This window comes from Amblyomma americanum, chromosome 7, assembly GCF_052857255.1.
Source record: "Amblyomma americanum isolate KBUSLIRL-KWMA chromosome 7, ASM5285725v1, whole genome shotgun sequence".
Taxonomy (NCBI): Eukaryota; Metazoa; Arthropoda; class Arachnida; order Ixodida; family Ixodidae; genus Amblyomma; species Amblyomma americanum.
In genome coordinates this window covers 92,047,217-92,068,145 of record NC_135503.1, presented here as the reverse complement: position 1 = coordinate 92,068,145, position 20,929 = coordinate 92,047,217, and the positions used below count along the sequence as shown (strand labels likewise).

At 44.6% G+C, this 20,929-nt stretch overlaps 1 protein-coding gene across 3 annotated transcripts in view; it reads right to left on the bottom strand.

Annotated features, from left to right (window-relative positions):
• LOC144099401 (uncharacterized) overlaps positions 1-20,929 on the bottom strand; it is a 37,794-nt gene that overhangs the window by 11,649 nt on the left and 5,216 nt on the right. For all 3 annotated transcript variants that reach the window (XM_077632663.1, XM_077632665.1, XM_077632666.1), the window contains 5 exons: positions 15,628-15,775; positions 12,662-12,794; positions 8,379-8,421; positions 7,146-7,251; positions 3,126-3,162 (listed from right to left, as the gene is read on the bottom strand). In XM_077632663.1, the coding sequence (XP_077488789.1) occupies positions 3,126-3,162; positions 7,146-7,251; positions 8,379-8,421; positions 12,662-12,794; positions 15,628-15,704 (396 nt within the window). In that variant the 5' untranslated portion in view covers positions 15,705-15,775. The remainder of the gene's footprint in view (positions 1-3,125; positions 3,163-7,145; positions 7,252-8,378; positions 8,422-12,661; positions 12,795-15,627; positions 15,776-20,929) is intronic.

Genomic DNA, 20,929 nt, shown 5'->3' with positions numbered 1-20,929 from the left:
TCCCACAGACGACAGCAGTGTTACGCTGTACGACATGGAATTATCCATGCATATTAGCATCCTCTTAAGGAGTAGCTTTCTGTAGTTCATTTTCAGACATTTGATTACCCCCTGATCCAGAGGCTGGAGGACAGCTGTTGTGTTTGGAGGGAGGAATTCAAGACGAATTGCCTCCAGCCCCTCCACGTCACCGTGAGCGGGACAATTATCCACTATCATCAGCACTTTTCTTTTATCGCGCTTAAACCGCAAGTCAAGTTTCCGCAGCCAATCCTCAAACAAAGATTGCGTCATCCACGCACGTGTATTTGCTGCATAAGAAACGGAAAGAGTTCGGACGCCTTTAAAGCATCTCGGACGCTTCGATTTGCCAACAACGAAAAGTTCGGGCTTGTGACTACCATCCATATTGGCACAAACCATGACTGTGAGCCGCTCCTTGCTCAGCTTTCCGCCGGTGCAACGTTCCCCCTTGCGACACAATGTTTGCTGAGGAAGGCACTTGAAGAACAGTCCCATTTCGTCAGCATTATAAATGTCAGCCGGGGAGTATTCAAGCAGTAGGCTCTGAAGACGCGTCTGCTGCCAGTCGGTAGTAACCGCCTCATCGACCGCTGCCGCTTCTCCACTTACTGTTTTGAAAGTGAGGCCATGTCGCTCCTTGAATCGCGACACCCATCCATCACTGCACTTGAAGTCTTCAATTCCAAAGCGCAAAGACAGTTGTTCGGCCTTCTCTCGCAGGATTGGTCCACTTACTGGTAGACTGCAGCTCCGAGCGCGCTTCAGCCAAAGAAAAACTGCCTTCTCAAGCTCCGGATGCGCCGCCTCCCGAAGCCTTTTTCTGTCGGGAGCGAAATGGCCTGCGTTGTTTCGCAGCTTGTCTTTCGCTTTCACAATCGTTGTCAGCGTACTTTTTGTGATTCCATACTTCAATGCCACAGAAGTCTTCTTCGCTCCAGCCTCAACTTCTTCTATGACTGCCAATTTTTCTTTCACAGAAAGGGTTCAGTACTTCCCCCGCGGAGACATGATGCTACCAACGCGGGCGACCAACCAGGGAAAGAAAAGCGCGAGTGGTCACGTGATTCGGAATCGGCCGATGCTACTCGCGTCACTTTCGCACTTTTTTTTTTCCTTTTCTCGTGCTCTTTGTTTTTACGTCAGGTTTTACGTCAGTTTTGAGCGTTTTGACAAACGCAGGTGGACAGTCGTCATTTCCACAAGTTTTCAGGGTTATGTGTTTTAATTTCGAACTTCCTGCTTTGAACTGGCTAGCAAGCATGCCAGCAAGCCACGGAAAGTTGAGCAACAATGTGCCCTTCGGGAGGCTTTTGTTTCGAACGTTTGTTTGTTGGGCTCTTGTTCGCTTTCTTTTATTTTTTTAGGCCATAGTGCGCTTATTTTAACATTGTGGTGATATAAGAAGTCAGATTTTTCACCAGTGGTGGCAACGATAGCCGATAATTTTCCGGTATGGACAAGCAAAAAGTACGAATTAACCGAATTGCGGTGTTTGAATTAAGCGGCCTTAAAATACATTGAAAACATGGCGAACCAACCAAAAATTTGATTTTTGTTTGAATTAACCGAAAGTACGAATTATCAGAGTTTGAATTATCGCGAGTCTACTGTACTTATTCCAGAGTAATGAAATTTGGCACAGATGGTCCCAGCAGTAATATAAACCAGCCCTGCAAGTTTCAGTCAAATCAAGCAAGCGGTTCAAAATTTCCCTCATTAGGGTAGTGTCCCCCCTTAAGTTGGACTCTCTGGCCAGTCACTTACCGTGCTAGTCATGCCTGGACATGGCGTCCCTTCGGGAGCCCGTTCGAATTAAACGATGAGAGACCCGCAGTGTCCGATTAGCGAGCGCTAGACGCCGTGGGTGGGACAGCGCCAGCAGTTCGAATCATGTGGATTTTCGAATTAACAGGGTTCAAATTAATGAGCTTTTACTGTAGTCCGATTTTATGACATATAGCTTTCGCTACAAAAAAATTTTTCACTAGTCCCATGAATTTCGTTGTAGCGAGATTCAGCTATGCAAAATAATTAAACCACATCCGCTGGTGACTACTATATTTACTCGATTGTAACGCGTTCTTCCTTAAAGTCTACCCTCGCGTTATAATCGAATACTGCACTTCGATTGGACTAAAGCAGTGCCGCAGTGCAGCCATTTCAAAGCAATCAGCTTGGTTTCGGTTTGCGCAGTTTTGCGATCTTACGCTGGCAACATGGGTACCACGGAAGCCAAATCCTCATCCAACCAAAGTCAAAGCGTTGTTCTCGGTCATATTTTTGTGTTTGTTGCAGCCCCGTGCTGAATGCGTCGTCGCGTCGTGTTCTTGTGGCAACGCTCGTTTTAACAGCAAAGCGATCCTGTTAGCTGAAGAGGTCAGGAATTCTGCAGCAGCTCGAAGACTTGACCTCAACAAGTCAACCATCCGCGGATGGCGGCTGCAGCAGGAGGGGCTTTTTAAATGTGAGCTCAACCACAAAGGATTTCGTGGGCCTCGCCACAGCCATCACGTCGAGCTGGAGAAAAAGTGGGGGACTTAATCATCGAGCAGCGCAACCATCTCATGGGGGTCAGCGTCGAGCTGATCCGTTGAAAAGTAAGAGACGTTGCTCGGGAGATGGGAAGTTCAGAGCATCTCATAAGTGGGCCCAAACGTTCATGAAGAGCAATGGATTCTTTCTGCGGCGAACAACATCGATACGACAGAAGTTACCGGGAGACTTCGATTGGGAAAAGGAGGACTTTGAAAGCGGGGAAGATGAGTAAACATGTTGGCCACGATGTCTATTAAAGGTATTTTGTTTTGCGTCCTTAAGCTTCACGTTACATTTGTGGTTTTATTTTTTCCCGCTGGGCAGCATGCAACGCACCCCTCTCGTTACATTCGCAGTTGCGTTACATTCGAGTAAATATGGTAATATGTATATTGCAAAGACAGGCGCCACCAGCGCTGGATTTACTTCGTCATGCCATGCCTACAATGATGTGCACAGTCGTAATGGCCATTTTTTTTTAGGGATTTATCGAAAAGCTAAGTAAGTAAATGGCGTTGCCAACAAACACCATTGCAAGTAAAGAGCAGTAAAGCCACAATACTCACCCTCTTTGTCTTTGCACTGGCAGCAAGTTTCTTCAGCCTGCGAAAAAAAAAAAAAAAAAGAACAATCAGGATGTGGATGAGTTAGTCTACCCACACCAGAGCTGCACACTTATTTTTATATGCAGAGCATTCCACATCCCATCACTGTACTTTTTAACAAGCAAGTCTCCATATGTGCATGCATTTAACTTTTCTGCTCTGCAAGACGTTCCCAGAACCTAGTCAAGGCCCGAGCCGAACCTTTAAGCCACGAAGACTGTCCCAGTGTGCAGCCTGCAAAGGCAAAAAAAACTAAACTGAACCCAAGGACCAGCAACGCCAGAGCACATCATGGTTTTCAAACATGCTGCATCATGCAGCACACTCACTTGTGCCCTTGGTGCGGCACGTCTAGATAAGTTCAAGGCTTCCAAAAGTGCTTCAGCATATTATCTAACTGCATCTCCGATAAACTTGCGCCACACTTGCCCCAAAGCCAGCGCAGTGCACAGGGGTTGAACGGTAGTGGAGCTGTATGCGCACTGGTACGCATTATTGATGATAAAAGTGCACACTGGTGTCATTTGTTGGAGGTGCTATTAGGCACCAATATTTGAATGAGGTGTAGTTGAACAAACTCCAACCAATTTACAAGTATTACTATCTAGCAATTTTCTTTTTCACTGACTTTTGGCTATCCAAATTTTGAGATATTGAACATCGCTCCCCTGCTTTTGAGCCACCAATCTTGCAATCATTCTTTACTAGCGTCTACCGCAAATTCATTCGCATGACCTTCGTTATCACTCAGCCCTGGGGCCTCAGTGATACTGACTGTGCCTGTATTGCCATCTGGATGGATACTACCACATTCTACATGTTCCACTGTTTCCACGGATTGACCACACACTGCACAAGTGTCATGTTTTTGGCTAAATTTCATTTTGTAGCTTCGTGTTCTAAGACACCTTGCTCTCGCTTCAGATAGCAGGGCGCTTCCTCTTTAGTTATCATAAATCTATACCATTCCAATTTGCCTTTTCCACTTTCTTTGCAGGCCTAGAGCACTTTTTTCTAATAAAATAATCCAGTTCTTACTGTCCGCATTTTTGACCTGCCATTTAAAGCTCTATTTCTCATTTCTGGCTTCCAGCATACTTACTGGTTAGTATAACAGGTCAGATAGATAATTAGCCTCCCCTTTGTATCGGGGTGGTGACAAGTGTCCTAGGGTGCTCAATATCTTCGGATTAATTGCCAATTGTTTTTCCCCATTACTAAACTACCCTCTCTTGACCTTCTCCAGCAATCTTCTAGACGTCTCTTACTTGTTTCTGCTTTTTGAAAATTGAGCATGTTCTGGCTATTTTGAAACACTAGTGCTTCACGGATTCCTGCAGTGGCATCGTGCACTAAGGGTTGAAGGGTCTTACAATGGATAAGAATATGTTCTATCGTTTCCCTGTCTTGCATGCAGCAACAGCAAACTTCATCCATGGTGTCAAATTTTTGCCGGTAACACTTTGTCCTTGAACGCCCAACCCTAGCCTCGAAAAGTGAACCACTGCCTTTGGAAGTGTCAAAAAAGTTTTCCCTTTTAATCGTAGATTTAGCCATACTATAGCGCTATATACTATGCTACTAAAGCGTACTATAGCGCTATAGGAGGAATTAGATGAGAATGGATACAAACAATTAAATAATGCAATGAAATAGCACTGTGCTTTAGAATGCATAATATAGCAGTTTGAATCCCCTTGCTAAAAATTATTTTTCCCGCCTGTTCTTCCTGGTTTAATCAGCAACGCACCAAAAATACCTCCCTTCAGAGTGAGTTACATTTAGGCTAGATTTTGAGATGCTTTTGAGGCAAAATCTGTGTTTGAAACGCTGAAAGAGCTGGAAGGCAAGTTGGGCAGCAAGAATGGAAGGTGGAAGCCTGCTAGCTCCTTTGAACTTGAAATATGTGTTTGCAATGGTCTCACGTGGAGGAAAGCAGTTTTGCCCATGCAACCACGCCTTTCACACGCTCGTATCACTGCTATCCCCTGTGTCAAATCGTCAAAGGCATCAAGAAGCTATGCCTATGCTCCTGCGTGGATTTTTAAAAAAATTGCTTGGTGGTTTAGCATTGCTAAGCACGGAATATTGTGCAAAAGCACAGTGTTTTGCAGATGGACAGCACCACCACATACATCAAAGTGTGGCTGAGAAATTCACCTACCTAGGAAGCCAGTTATGCACCGTTCCTTTCCTCAAAATCAACAGTCTACATGTTGTCTACACCAACACCAGTGAACACAATGAACACAGGCAGCCTATTGCTCCAGTGCTGCCTTTCTGCCAGTGCTGCGTTTCTGCCATGATGTTGTCAACTCCAACCTACCTGCCCCATACCTCAAAGCATGATTGAGGTGTCCGCTGACCTAGGGAGCCAGTTATGTGCCTTTCCTTTCGTGACTGACTCTCTCAGATACGTCACGCAAACAGGCGGATTTTATGGGGTAGGAGGCTAATAGTGCTTCCAAACTAAAAGCTTGTGGGCCTACACAGCTATTTTCAAGGTGCTAATGCAGAGAAAGCTCAGCTATTGGCGTCTCAAATGCATGGAGTTCAGCAAACCACAAATAAAGTGCACTGTCTCATCGAGCCCCATTTTCGTGTCACGAGTGAGTGACCATGTGGCTATGAAACGGAAGAAACTGTGGTATAAATGCGCTTTGCGTTCAGTTCTTTCTATTCTTCATGTTGTACATGCCCGGCCCACTCTGCTTGCTTCTACAGCGTGCTTGCAACAACTTTGCTACTTTTCTGCTTTTCCCTTTCAGTGGCTTTCGTGCTCAGCTGCTGACACGAAGGTCATGGGATCGAACCCAGATACATTTCAATTTAAGTGGAGTGCGGAACAGGATTTCACAACGTTAGTGTGTGTTAACGATTCACAGGTGGTCAAAATTAATCACAAATCCTCCAATATCGTGTTACGTACAGCCCACATGTAGCTTCGGGGCACTAACCTCATGCAACATTACCATGCCACAGTTTTGCCGTGTGTAGATGCAGTACCGCGACGAGCGCAGGTTCCTCCTGCATGGTCATATCGGATTCTACAAAGCGAGCTGTGGTTTGCAGAGCTGCACTGCTACTGCATGTGTACAACACCATGCTAGTTTAGTAATGTTTGTTACACTTCAAGAAATAAGGTGCTACAAAACACATGAGATGAGACAGAACGACGATAGAGGAGCCAACTTCCAACTGTTTGTTCGGAGAACAAGGTACATGCATTTATACACGCAGAACCGCCCACATTGACTTCTTTCGGTGCTTATCAGAAGCCACCATTTATCGAACCGCACTAGCGTGTTGGCACAGAAAATCAAATTCCGCCATAATAGGTTAGATGACGGATCGCTTACGCATATATCAGCCTTTTTCTTGATGTGAAACGCCTCAAGCAAAATCCTCACCTTTTTGTTCTTGCTCCTGCCCAGGATGTGCGTTTTGTGCGTGTTATTTCTTGAAGTGTAACATGCTAGTTTATAAGTGAAATGGCGTCTGCCAATTTCGCCTTCACAACTGTGTGTACTGCCAGTTAACACGGCGCTGGCCAAGGAAGTGCACATTTTAGAACGCTCGCCCGCACTCTCGCCTGGCCCCACAGGTGATTGAGCATTTCTTTTCTTATCACTATTATATTGCCCACCCCTATTACTTAACCTACCCATGTTAAAAGATTTCCATGAGCGTACAGTTTCTGTCAAGAATTCACACATCTGTAATCACATGCATCATATGTGGGAAGCCCACGACAAGCAATATACCTCTCTGCTTTTCAGCAACTCAGCACCACTTCAGTTATTGCTGAAAATTCCAAATGACAAACATCGCTGGTGCACGCTATAGCCGTTGGGCCTCTGCGTGTGCCCGCGCAGAGACTGGCGCAATAGAAATGAGCATGTGAACGTGGTCAGTCGAAGTGCCGCCACGGCACCAAACCCACTGAATGCCGCAGAATTCTGCACAATTGACCAAGCTCACCGTGATTGCATAGAGGCAGATGATGTGCTGTCACCGGAAGTTTCAGTGCCATTCAAGGTTGCGCCGGCGGTGGACAGGGCAGCGGTCTCTGGCGTTGGAATTGTGACTGCGCAAAATGCAATAATTTAGCACTGTTTACTATTAAAAATGGAGCCAAACACATCAGGAAAAGCAACAAAGACAAAACAGTGTAAAAAAAAATTGATTCGTGCATGTCAGCACTGCCGAAAGCCTTCACAGAAGTAGTATTAATTACATTATTTCTAATATTAGTTTTAACCCTTTCAGGCACCATATGTCACTTCGATTCAAAAGAAATATTTTTCTGCCTCAATAGTATATGCAGACCTCAAAAAAGCCAATTGGTTAGTTTAGCAATGGAACACAACAATGGTTAATTTTTACGCACAAATACTAAATTTCGTAAAAACTGCCGAAACAGCTGAAAACATTAAAATGCAAGGATTTGCGAAATGGGCATCCTAGGGATCATGGAATGTTTCTTTTTCGAAGATGGATATGATGCCAGAAATTCAGCAAAACAAATAGACTACTGCAGGCAACGAAATGTATCTAAGAAAATGGCGGAGGATATGCTACCATGCTCACAGTTCTGAAGAATATTATCGCATTTACTAGTTGGTATAAAAAGCGCTATTTTTGAAATGTGAAGGATGCTGAATTCCCCAGTCACAAAGAAATCGGTGCACACACTGAGAAAAAGTTCTGTCAAGTACAAAGCACGTGAAAGGGTTGAAGTCTCGTGGTAGGCTCATTGCTAATGGCATCTTTGATGAAAGGAAAGCCAAAAACAAAACCACAAACAAGAAAAATTATAGGGGGGTCTTTAATAAGCCTTTTCCTGGCCTATGTTTTCCACCAAGCACACATGTAAGGCGTTTTCGAATAAAGTGTGCTCATGTTGCCTGCATGCGTTCGTTACCTTTACCTCTGCTTTTTTTTTCTCCAGTTTTCAACCATGAAGCTTTCCCAACACGCACTACTTTGAGTACTACTGAACATTATATGTGCAGCAGCAAGACAGCCAACAATTTGAACCGTGATGCATCCAAAATTTAAGCTCCAAAAATTAACCAGCGTCCAGTGTAACCAGCTTGCTACAACAATTTCTTAAATTGTGGGGTCTGCAGCAGCTCGTTCAAGAGAGTATGCCAAAGATACTTAAGAGATTCATAAGAAACATAAGAAATACTGTTCCCTGCAAACACTTACAGCCACTGTCAAGGACCTCCATGTATGGTCGGTTCAGAATTTCCTGCATTGCAAAAAAAAAATTAATGTGTTGAATTACAACCTCTTAAAGTGTAGGGAACACAGCCGCAACAGTGCACAGCACGTAGGCAGAAAACAGACATGAAAATGCAGCGACTATAGGCCTTTCCAATATGGGCTCCCCGGGTGTCGCCATGTTGTTTGTTGGGATGTTCTGTGCAAGTGATGCTAGCATGGTAGAGGTGGCAGCAGGACAAGTTTGCAACAGCCTGGAGAGGAGGCATTTCGATATACCCGTCATTGAAGGGAAAGTCCATAGCGGGTGCTAAGTTTCAACTTTCAACTATCAACCTGCGCAACTATCAACCTGCGCAACCTGGCAACTATCAACCTGCGCATTCGCCAGTAGTCAAATCTCAGCACCGTGCCGCTTTCAGACGCTGACTGACACGTCGCTCGTCATTTCTTTTCTCTTTTTTAGCGACAGTCTCGCCATTCCGACGTCAATGCGCGTTCCCATCTTGCTTATCTCGCGATCTCTTCCAGCACGCCGAAACTCAGTGCTCGTCACGGGATTACAGATGTTTGCATGATAGAGCCGCCTCATAAGACTACCGCATCTTCGGTATTTTTTTTTTCGGGGCCACGGGGCATTTTATAAATCGGCCTTCAAATAACCTGGGCATTTCTGTCGGTTGTTTGAAGTCCGAATTAATGAGGTTTTACTAGCCATCATGTTATTTTTGTTTCCAATCTTGTCATGTTATGGATTGCATTTTGCCTGACCACATTACAGGTTGGATACTGTTATGCAAATCAATAAAGTAGTATACATTTTTGAGCACATCATGTTTTTTTTTTATACGGCGCTCAGGCAGTCTGGTTTTGTTTATTTCAGTTGCAAAGGCCATAATTTTGAAAAAAATATGACTAACAATTTTTGCTTGTTTATCTTTTCTGAATTTATTTTTTGTGCTGACCATATATTTGATATTCGATTCGATATTCAAAGCCATTTTTTCTTCATATTCGTATTCGAAAATTTCGATATTCGCACACCCCTAGTTAAAAGTAAAGCAAGCATCCCGCTATGGTGACAAACTTTCCGCTGAATGAAGGCATCGTGGCATGCGTGCAGTCTAGGGCGCCTCATAGCCACAGACAGGTAAAGGCATAATTTGAAAGCCAACAGTCCGTGGGAAATGGATACCAAAGACAATAAAACACGGTGCTCTTTGAGATGGCTTAACCACCAGACTCGAGAGCTGCAAGGGGAAGCGAACTCTTGAACAAGGGGTCCGGCATGGGCCGCCTAGAAAGTAACGGTAGTAAAAGCACAGTAAGGAGTATCATTTATGGCCACATTTATTCTACAAATCCTTCAACACTAGTACAAAGTCGAAAATGTGGCAACGTAGAATGTAATGGCAGAAAAGTCTTCATCTGAACATAATCTGACGATAAGAGCAGGATGAAAGGTATTTATATGAAGTTTCCTAAACTAACACCGTGTTTAGTATGTAGCCAAATTACCAGGCAGCATCTCAAGATCTATGTCATCACCAACAAGTGATGTAGTAAAGAACACTGGTATACAGTGGAACCACCCCTCTGTAGTAAAGTCACTCAGACTAGCAAAAATATTTACTCTATCAGTGGAAAGAAGCAGCATCCACACACCCTACAGCAAACGATTGCCCCCTTTTCTTCCCTTCCCTGCTCTTCACTGCACTCTCACCGCGTTTCCTCTATTCTCAGCAGTCTACGCCACCTTCTTTCCACACTCACAGCCAGCTTGACTTTTTTTCTTCTCATTTTTTTATTATGTGCATGCTGCACATGTTACCTCACGGCACCAAAGGCTTTCCTAAAGTTGGCCACTGATAGCCATCGCCCATGTCATCCATTCCTTGTAACCTGTCTACTGTCGCAATAGAGCATTACACGGAACCACCATCATCTCACTCAATTCCCCGTGTTGTAGAACCCAGGTGAGTTGCTTTGAAGAATGAAGTCAAGGTGCTTGTCAAGAATCCGTATAAACTGCAATGGCTACATGAGTGCAACAACGTGGCTTTGACACTAGCAGAGCTGACCCTGGAAGGATCTGTTACTAGTGTTCGCAACAAAAAAAGATGGCTGCTACATGGATCAGCCAGAAGGTGATGACTCGAGATGGGATTACTAGGGCAAAAATTTTATCGAAATGAGGACAGAAAACACAAATCTGGACACTTTCCGGGACAATGCAAGTGCTTTGAAAATGCTTGTGTATTTGCCTTTAGATCAAACATGGTGGCTCAGTGGTGTTTTTAGACTCAGAATGCATCTTTTAGTTTTGGAAGCTGAACAAAGCAGTCAGGAACATTTCTAGGGTCTCCTTGCTTAAGTTGTGCCATTTTTCCATTAATACATTCTTGAAGTCAGAGAACAATCGCTCCGCTTATAGGCTCGTTTAACGGCCGAGTCATAAGCTCTATTTTGGTTTCTTGGTGAATGCACTCGCCGTATCTAAATTTTTCTGAACCAACTTGCAAAGCTTCTCTTCTAACACACCATCCAGCTTTTCACCAATAGAATCCAGAACTTTAAACAAGGACCTCTAGATTGAGTTCCGCCGCTTTCAATTTTGCGATAGCAATAAATCCGAACTTCTTGACACTGTACAGCTCAATGGGATGAGCGTTGATGGTCACAGTTTGTTGCAGCAACTCTAGAGCAGCAGCTGTTGCCTATTTTTTTTTATGAAACCTGCTACCATGACATAATACTTCGCTGCTCTTAGAATATTGCCTCATCATGTCACCGCTGGTTCATGAGGCGAGGGAAGATTTGTAGCAGAGACGAAAATCGAGCGCTCATCACCTGGCATGCTTCAAAAACCCTCGTTTCATTTTGGACACATGCATATTAACCATTGGGCGAGAGTCTTTGGATCACTAATAATTTATTGTGCACAAAACGCACCAAATACTGTCACCGCTAGCACCCTCCGTAAAGTTTTCTCTTAGACAGTTTTTTAAAGTCGACTACATCGGCTGTATGATCTCTCACATATATAACACCGTAATCCATCCGGCATTTGAGTATGCCACAATAATTTGGGACTCGTTCACCACACCTAACATCAACAAACTGGAACGTACGAAATGAAAAGGAGCAAGATTTATCTTCAATTAATACAGCTGTGCTTCTGTTAGTGAGCTACTTCAACAATGTGGTTTCCCGTCAGTAAATGAAAGAAATCTCATATGTAGATTAAAATTCTTATTTTCAGTTAACAGGGCATTACAATATTAACACACCTGGAATTTTCAGTTTCTCGTCTGGCTACAAAACAAGACGAAACAACGAAACAATAATGCCGCTAACTTCAAGAAATTGTTTTAAGCACTCATATTCCCCACAAACTATAGTTGACTGGAATAACCTCACTAACGATGCAACTACATAGAACTTATTAGCAGCATTTGAAGAGCACCTAAAATAATTTACTCTTATTGTTTGCCTTTTTGTATACGCAGTTATGTATATGTACCCACCCTGCCATGGTCTTGAGCAAGACCACAACATGTACAAATAAAATAAATGTCTCAAGACCCTTATGCGACATGGTGCAGAGCGTGTTTAATGCGAGTGACATATTTCAAGTTATGAAATATCGACCCGAGGCTCTGGAAAGTGGCTTTCATGTATAAAGCTTGGCTAGTTGTTACAAGAATCAGTCTTTCATACAGGACTCCATCGATCCAGAACCCGCGACAAGCAATCAAATTCATGCTGGATCGACCCACTGTTAGTTTCCTCCACAAAGCCGATGCTCAGGATCACAGGCCAATAAAAGGATCTGTTCAGGGGAGACAAATATATTGGCAGAGATCAGTTGTTCGTCCATTCAGAAAAGAATGGCAGAGTAAGGTGCAATCGCGTGATCGCTCTCAATATTTTTCCTGCAAATTCTCTTGAAGTATGGCTTCATCAGAGTTGTCTGTTCAGGGCAGCTCTATTCCGTCCACTTAAGAGATGAAATTCTTAACCACTGGATAACCCAGCTTGTGAAAGGGAAATGTCAGCCCTCGCCAGTATGGGTGCTGTCGCCCACTACCAATATCATGGCAAATGCTAGGTTGGTTCTGAATTAAATTTTGGTCTGGGCTTGTAGGGCGTACACAGTGGAGCGAGGAAGCCCGAACAGATGAGGACAAACCGAGAAACCCATCCTGCCAGCTGTTCCTCTGTCCTCATCTCCACCAAGCAGCGGCAGACGCCACAACACTCCTCACCTCTGGCACCATGCGCATCATGTTGTCAAACCACATGTCTGCCTGACGGTGAATCTGTTTCGCTATGGCCTTTGCCGCGGCAACGGAGCTGTCCATGGTACACTTGAGCTCGTCCACCATCACTTCCAGGTACCTGCGTCCAGGGCAACACCCGCGCATCACAAGTGCGGAGGCAAAACCTTGCCACAGTGAATGATGATACAAAGAAGTAAACATAAAACGTCTTTGGTCACACTTTTGAACCGGAGCAAAAGCACAACATAACTTGTATCAATCAGAGATTTGCTTGCACGCAGTTTGTATGGTTATCAACTTGACCCTCCAAGCATTAGAATCACCCAACATGCAAAAGTCGGCACTATTTGCTCATAGCCTGTAAAACAGCTACGAATGGTGAGAAGATAATTGTTAATGAATAACTGCAAAGAAGTAGAAACAAAAACGTCGTTATAAGATATGCTAAGGCAAAATAGTAAAAGAAACAGGAAGCTATGCAAGGAAGGCCGGTACAACAGCACTATTTCTGTATAAAAAGGTGAGCGTTGCTGAGAAATATTGCAAACCAAGTCTCCGATTTCTTCTCCCATTACATCCCTATGTAATGCAAGAGGCGTTTTGTCATTTTATGCCACAAATTTTAACGAGGCTTGGGTGGATTGAAGAAAACAAACCTGCTTTTTTTGGGGGGGCCTTTCGTGAAAGTATTTATGAACAGATGGTGATGCTATACAGTTCATGAAAAAACTGCACACACTGCCGCAGAATTCAAAACAATATAGTAGGTTGGAACAGCGAAAGGAACTAGCTTAGTATAGTAAAGAACCAAAATAGTGTTAGAAGTTTTATAAAAAAAGACAAATAAAGCAGCCACTTTGAATCACTAGGCACAATGGCACTCGCCACCGCCCGGGTTTAAAGGAGGTCTCAAAAATAAAATACATCCACACGTTTTTTCAAGACATGCTGACCTCATTGCTCTGAGTGGACTTGTGCTTGGTTCGCAGTTCTCAAACTACTGCGCACAACAGCTCCACACAGACCACAAAGAGAGCAAGTACTATTGCAATGGAAAGAAATGCAAGCAATGCGGTGCCTAAATGCTCTGCTGATCGAACTTCTTTTGATCGCTCTTTCACCTGGGCGGTATAAAAATGACGTTCAAAGGTGTCAAACTGCTCAGAATGAAAGTCTAACCCAATACGCTATCGCATCACAGCCCTAAGGCCAAGCTTAAGATTCCTCTCCAATTTTTTTTATCACTGGTTAGCCTTAGTGGGAAGACACATGACTTAACGAGAACGGTCTGTCAATGCCACTGTTGTTATTGTTGTTTCTTTCCTTTGGGCATGGTGAGAGGAAATGGCATGACTATTGTCGCGTGACTTTGCATTCTAGGCTTGCAGAAATCTCCCACCAATTGCGATGTCATGGGTGTCGTGTTTCTAGGACGTTTAGCACTGGAGCGACATCACCTTATCTGGTCACGTGATATGTCTCGCCATGTGACTGGATGGGACAACACTGCTCCAGTGCCAAAATGTTCTAGAAGCAGCTCACGTAAAAATAAGCATGCATGATGTAGGCGTAGAAGCTTTGTTGTGTGGCCCTGGTGGGCCTGATGATTTCAGCCTATGTCATGAGAGAAACTTGTTTGCTTTTGCATTCTCTGGTGGCCTCTAAATGGCAAATAGCGCTTCCTGAACGGCTGGTCATCTGTGCCTACATCAGTAGTTGGCTTTTTGTCAGAAGGGCCTTAGAAATTTTGTATATGAGAGGAAAAAAACCAAAAAAAAGAAGAGAAAATGTTTTTTTCCACGTGCGGCCGTCTTCATCGGAGCTTTGTCAAGCCGGGATATCTCTCTCCATTGCAATCACAGCTCTCAACAAGGTCTGGTCAGTTGTCAGTCCATATAAGCTTGTCCAAAAGAAGGTCATGTTGCGAGACGCTTTCTCATTGCCTACCACTGCAACCCCCAGAACATGAAGAGCTGCAGTGAGGTGTCTGCATAGTTTGGCCCCCTAAATATCCTCAGTTTGAATGTTACGGAAATATTATAACCATGTGAGCATGGAAAGCATTTTTGAACTACAGAATGCTTACAACAGCTTGCATTTCATAGAGCAAGCAATGTGAGAGCAATTTGTAAGGGTAGAATTAAATGCCAAAAAATTAAAAAGGCATGCAGTTATTTTCCATGCAACGCTATGTCGACAGAAAGAAAGTGGCAAGTGCTGCTGAGTTGCATGAATGCGAATTGTACATGGACGATGGAAAGACACGCAAACAGAATGGAGGCTAGGCGCTCCGCTGTTTGAATTTCTTTTGATCGCGCTTTTACCTCGGTGGTAATTGAAGGCGCTAGCTGTCCGGGATGCATTCTAGGACAACTCTAGCATCCTTTTTATAGCACCCAGGTAAAATCGCGATCAAAAGAAATTCGAACAGCGAAGTGCCTAGGCTCTATTCTGCTCGTGTGTCTTTCTATCGTCCATGTACGTGTCGCATTCATGCAACCCAGCAGCCCTCGCCACTTTCGTTCTGTCGACATAGCGTTGCATGGGAAAGCGATGAACCAGTGAACCACGACATGTAGTTTGGTTTTTGAATAATTCTACAGGTTACCCGAGCAGTGTTCTCTGTAAAAAAAAAGTTACACAGCACAATATTAAATAACTGCATGCCTTTAACTTTTTGGCATTTAATTCTACCCTTACAAATGGAAGATGCTGCATTTGCTCTCCCATGGGAATGCTCTGTGAAATGCAAGCTGTTGTAAGCATTCTGTAGATCAAAAATGCTTTCCCAAGGACGGGAAAGCATGCCAACGGCTTTTCAACCGAACGAGCTGTATACATTGTCGCGCAATACTTTTCCCTTCATGCCTAACACAGGAACAAAAAGCAAACAAAAGAAACTCAGAATAGAAAAGCAACACAATGCAATGTTTTGCTCTTTCCATTCGTACCGAATCGATTCGGGGCTGACCGTGGTGCCAGGAAGAAGTGATGAGTCGCGTGAATGTCCTTTCTTGGTGCGAGGCATTTTTGCTTCACACTAGCAGTGCAGGGCAAGTGCGGTAGGGGAGGATGAGTCAGCAGCAGAAGGTGGGATACCTGCGAGCAGAAGCAAATTGCAGCAACACACTTGAGATTGTGATCAAGACGAGTGCATCATTGACGACTTTTGAAAATGGAGATGGCATCCTGAGAAAAAAGAGGCGCTGCTCATTATTCGGATTCAAAACAAACACTTTCGTGTCTAAACAATATATACGGGAGGCCTCAAGAAAGAGGAATCTCTGCTCTTCAATGCAAAACACCAATGTGCAAATTTTCACAGGCAGGAAGAAAATTTTGTAGGTAAATGCTGCAATATGGTTGAAAACTGTAGCACTGAAATGACAGTATAGCCTCTAAAATAACCCAAATAATGAGTCACAAAAAAATGTCACACAAGGTAGACGAAATCAGGCCCAGACTGATCTCAATTTCACTTTTGCTGTGAACCTACATTTGAAGTGAAGAGACCGTCTCGGGAGGTTGCATCTATAGTGTTAATCAAACCTTTGCTTCCCCTCGGTAACCTTAATATTTCCTTTATGTACTGAGCTGCTTGTTCTTTATGGTTTATGGGGGTTTTCTTTTATGTTTCAAAGTGACTTGGGGCAACGAGGAACGCTTTAGCGGAGGGCTCTAGATAATTTCAACCATCTAGGGTTCTTTAATGCGCACCGATATCGCATGGCACCACTGGAACCCCTACAGCTAGGAACTGACAACTTTCATTACACATGATGGGCTCTTCAGGTTCAAGCTTTGGACTTGTTTTTGCGCCTTCCACTTTTCAGAAAATGATGCACTTAATTCTACACGGGAGCAAGGGGATTCTCTTCTTCATCGATGAGATTGTTACGGAGAGGTCCCCACAAACAATTGTGCAGCGCAGAGAGGTACTCTACGACCAGAGGCTTTGCAAACGCTCACGCACACACTACGCGTCGTTGTCTTAAAGAGAACCGATAGTCCCTTCTTTGCCAGCGGGTATCACTGCACCGCAGCGAAGTCACTGTCTTGGTGAGGGTGAGGCAGGCGAGGTGGAGTGGGAATGGTATTGCTTAAACAGGGCAGGCAACGTGCACAATTTCGGAAGGAGGAGTAGCGAAGGGTGTCTGAGATGGAACGGTGCAATCTCGTAGGTCACACCGATCACTAAGCGCAAAACACAGTAAGAGCCCGTGTAACGGGGCAAAAGTTTTGTGCACAAGCCCACACGACAGGATGGGAGCCAGACTCAGCATCATCATCGCAACAATACATATCATCCATAAAACCACCCAGCAAGAGCACTTGGTGAATCTTTGTGCCATTCGTGAGCGCCTGTCTCAAGCAAGACTCGAGCTTAACCATAAATGCATTTTTGATGTCCCTAAGCTCACTTTCATGGGTCATGTTGTCAGTAGTGAGAGACTTTTTTTTCTTCCATTGAGGTGATTGTCAAGGCTCCGGCTCTATCGAACGTTGGCGAGCTTCGCTCACTTCTGGGACTCGTGGGTTTCTGCTCCAAGTTAATCCCACAATTCTCCTATATTGTGGAGCCCATGCATGCCTTTCTTCATAGAAGCAACTCAGCTTTCACTTGGACCGTTGCTGCAGACTTAAGCTTCAAACTACTCAAATCCATGCTGGCATCGTGCGACGTACTGCATTTTTTTGATCCTGCCGTTTCTGTGACTAACTAAGGATGCTTCCGGCTACGGACTAGGAGCGGTGCTTCAGCAAGACAACAGCCATTCCCTGCAAACTGTTGCGTTTGTCTCCCGTACCATGACTCCGCAAGAAAGGAACTACTCCGTTGGTGAATGTGAGGCCTTGGCTTTGAGTTTGGGCGCGTGAACACTGGCACACGTACTTGTGGAGCCGGCCCTTTGTTCTGCACAGGGCCACAGTGCACTCGTCACTTTGTTGTTGACAAAAGGAACAGGACACTGGCCATTGTGAATTTCACACTAGTCACTCCACCTATTATGTTACAACTATACTGTTGAGTATCGCGAAGGCGACAACAACTCTAAGGCAGACACTCTTTCGCACCTTCCTTTACTGCCCGCTTCATGCACTGTATCCAGTGAAACAAACACTAGTGAAGAGTATTTCATCTGCCTGCATTCCCCTGCCAGCGCTATACAAGAGCTGCAAGAGGCAATTATCGACAACGAGATCGCTGTACAGGTCATGCAGTTTACATCTACAGCATAGCCTGACAAGAAATCTCTGCTGCAACATATTATGCCATACTACCTTCAGCACGCAGAGTTTTCCATCCTGCAGGACGTGCTGTACCGGGCATACAAAATGATCGCTCCTGAATGTTTGTGACAACGCCTCATGGACGTCGCAAAAGAGTCTCATCCCGGAATCAGCTGTACGAAGACATTGCGAGAGCTATATTGGTGGTCGAAAATAAACAAGCACGTCGAACAATTTGTGCAGAACTGCGCTAAGTGTCAGTCATGTGACAAATCAGCTCACCTGGTTGCAGCTCCCCTGCAACCTGTCGTCTTTCAAGACAAGCCTTGGGAAAACGTCGCCGTTGACATAGTGGGACAGTTCAAACAAGCCCCTACTGACTGCCGCTCCGCAATCCCACTAATGCACTACCACAGCAAGTGGCCAGAGGTGTACTTCGCGAGCAGCGTAACAACTGCAACAGTCAAGGAATTTCTCCTTGAGCTGTTTTCTCGTGAAGACTACACTGAAGAGATTGTATCAGACCATGGTCCACAATTTGCATCTGCTGACATGACATCTTTGCTTCAAAAACGAGGGATACGTCATTGCTTTTCTTCCATTTATCACCCTCAGGCCAACAGACTTTGTTGAGCGGTTTCAAGTCCTACGCTCAGCTGGCTATAGAAGATATTCACATGATGTTATCCGCAAGGGGCGCTAGCGACCGGTGCGGCATTCGCCATGTTAGTGGACGCGCGCACAGTCCCCGTAGCCAGCCACAGCATTTAACTTTCTGGCGATCTGTGAAATGTGAGTGTACTTTGCGTCTTGTCGCAGATAATTTCTGTCCGACCCTTTACACCGTGTGCCTGAGTGGATACGTTGTGAACTGCATGAGACAGAAAAGAGCGGACACGATGAAAAGGTTCCACTTTGTGAAAACGTCGACTTGTATATGAATGCGGAGGCGCCGGTGAGGTGTGTGACGTACAGAACTGGTGCCACACGTTGAATTCACTGATATCGAGGCACGCCTTGTGCACGGCTTAAGTTTACCGACAGGTCAAGGTATTAAAGCATACAAATCTAGAGAGGGTGCAATTGCTTGACAAGCGGGCGAGGCCAAGAGCCGTGCTGAGGGTGCCGACGGCCACGCCATTTTTGGAGAGGTGAGTAATTAAACGTGTCTGTTCGTTTAGCTAGCTTAACTTGTCACCTCTATCTGCTGAAAGTGACGTGTTACTACAGTATCTCGCAGAACTGCTGCACATCGCGTTGCTGCGAACCGGCATAGATTTCAGATTCTGTGCATTCAAAGCAGCGCTATGCCGTTACAATCAAAACTGCAAAACATTCACCCTAGGTCTGCCGTTCGTGTTGCAAGCGCATGACAGTATTCGTTCGACCATTCTGACGCGTAAATAGGCAAGCTATGACGCTTTGCCTTTCTGCTCAAACACTGTCTGTGAAGCTTCAGCAGTTCGCGGACTACAGCCGCTTGAAATACGAGTTTCTGCGGTGCGAGTTTTGGGATTTGGGTAATTATTTATGTGCTGTTTATCCACGATGCGCCCTGTATAAGTAGCTGACAGCTATCAACTGATATTAAAAGCTGCAAGTTTTGCACATTCTTGCCTGCAGTGCAGCCAGCCAGTTTTGCTGCCGAGTTTCGGCAGACAGCTGTGTTATATCCTGGCAGAGAATAATTCTGCTGCAAACTTCTTGCACAATATGCGTTTCACAAAGAAAAATGAACGCTCACGCATTTAACAACGTGCGAAGATGTTACGGATCACTAACAATTCAGGCCGAGTACCTCACGGCGTACCGCAACACTGCGCAAGCTGGCGCGAAACAACTGCCAATATGGCGTGCTGGTCACGACGACGTTCGCACCGTCTGGTAGCGCGGCCTCAGTGAATACCTCCTATTATAGTGCACTAGATTAGGGGTAGTGGGTCGAGGGAAGGCTGCGATGGCGACAGATGGCGCTGCTGCTCTCTTCACCTGGCATGCCCGCGCACGCTAGCAGCAGCGCAATGGGTAGTTTGTTTGCGTCATATAGCTGTGGATGAAAGTCAAACAGATGCAATTTATTCTTTTTATGAACACGTAAGATCTCGATTGATGTGGTAAGCGTGCGAGCAAGTTTGCTAGTTTTCTGCAGGTGACATGGGCACGCAAGACGAGAGCATATAGAAAACCTCATTGGTCAGAAAGAAAACGCAGATTTTGTTGATAGTGATGAAAACATGTTTACGTGTTAGTGCGCATGCAGGTATAGATTGCATGAAGCTAATCACCACGTACTTTACAGTGCTCACGATCGCAATTCCATGCTAGCTGTCTCCCATGTTGTGCTTATCCTGCGCTATTTTGCCTTCTGAGGATCAAATAGTGCAGGTGCACGAGCACACAAAAAAAGAATACAAATAAGTTGATCGGTTCCCCGTGAATTGTACAGCCAACAGCATTTGAATGAATATATTTTTTTTTTTTACGAGGAATCGAGATGTACGACGCAGATGCCAATTGCGCTACATGCGGTATTTGGCAGCTGTCTTTATTCTGTATGTTGTTTTTCATAGTGATAATTATTTTGTGACATTTGCGATAGGCCATGATAATTGCAAAGCTGTACATGAAAGCTGGTCAGCGCTCAAACGGAAGTTGGAGACGGCGCTTTACGAATTCGTCGTAAGCACAGCATCATAGCCAAGTAGAAAAAAACGCAGGTACAGTCCAGCATACGTAGACCGCTAGTACGTGCGAGCATCTCCTAAATCATGCGCTTCTGCCCCTGCAGCCGAAATTTATAGTACTTCGTCCTATTATAGTGTCGAGATTGAACAAATCTGGAGACATAAAACATGCGATATCATCAACTAAGGGTCTTAATTTCTTGCAGTCTTGGAAGGAAAATGCTTTATTCAAACACTAAATAATAAAGCCGAGCTGACTAATACTGTATTACTCAATCGGTACATGGCGCACCATATGAATATAAGTAGCAACACTGAGGTATAAAAATTTTTAAAT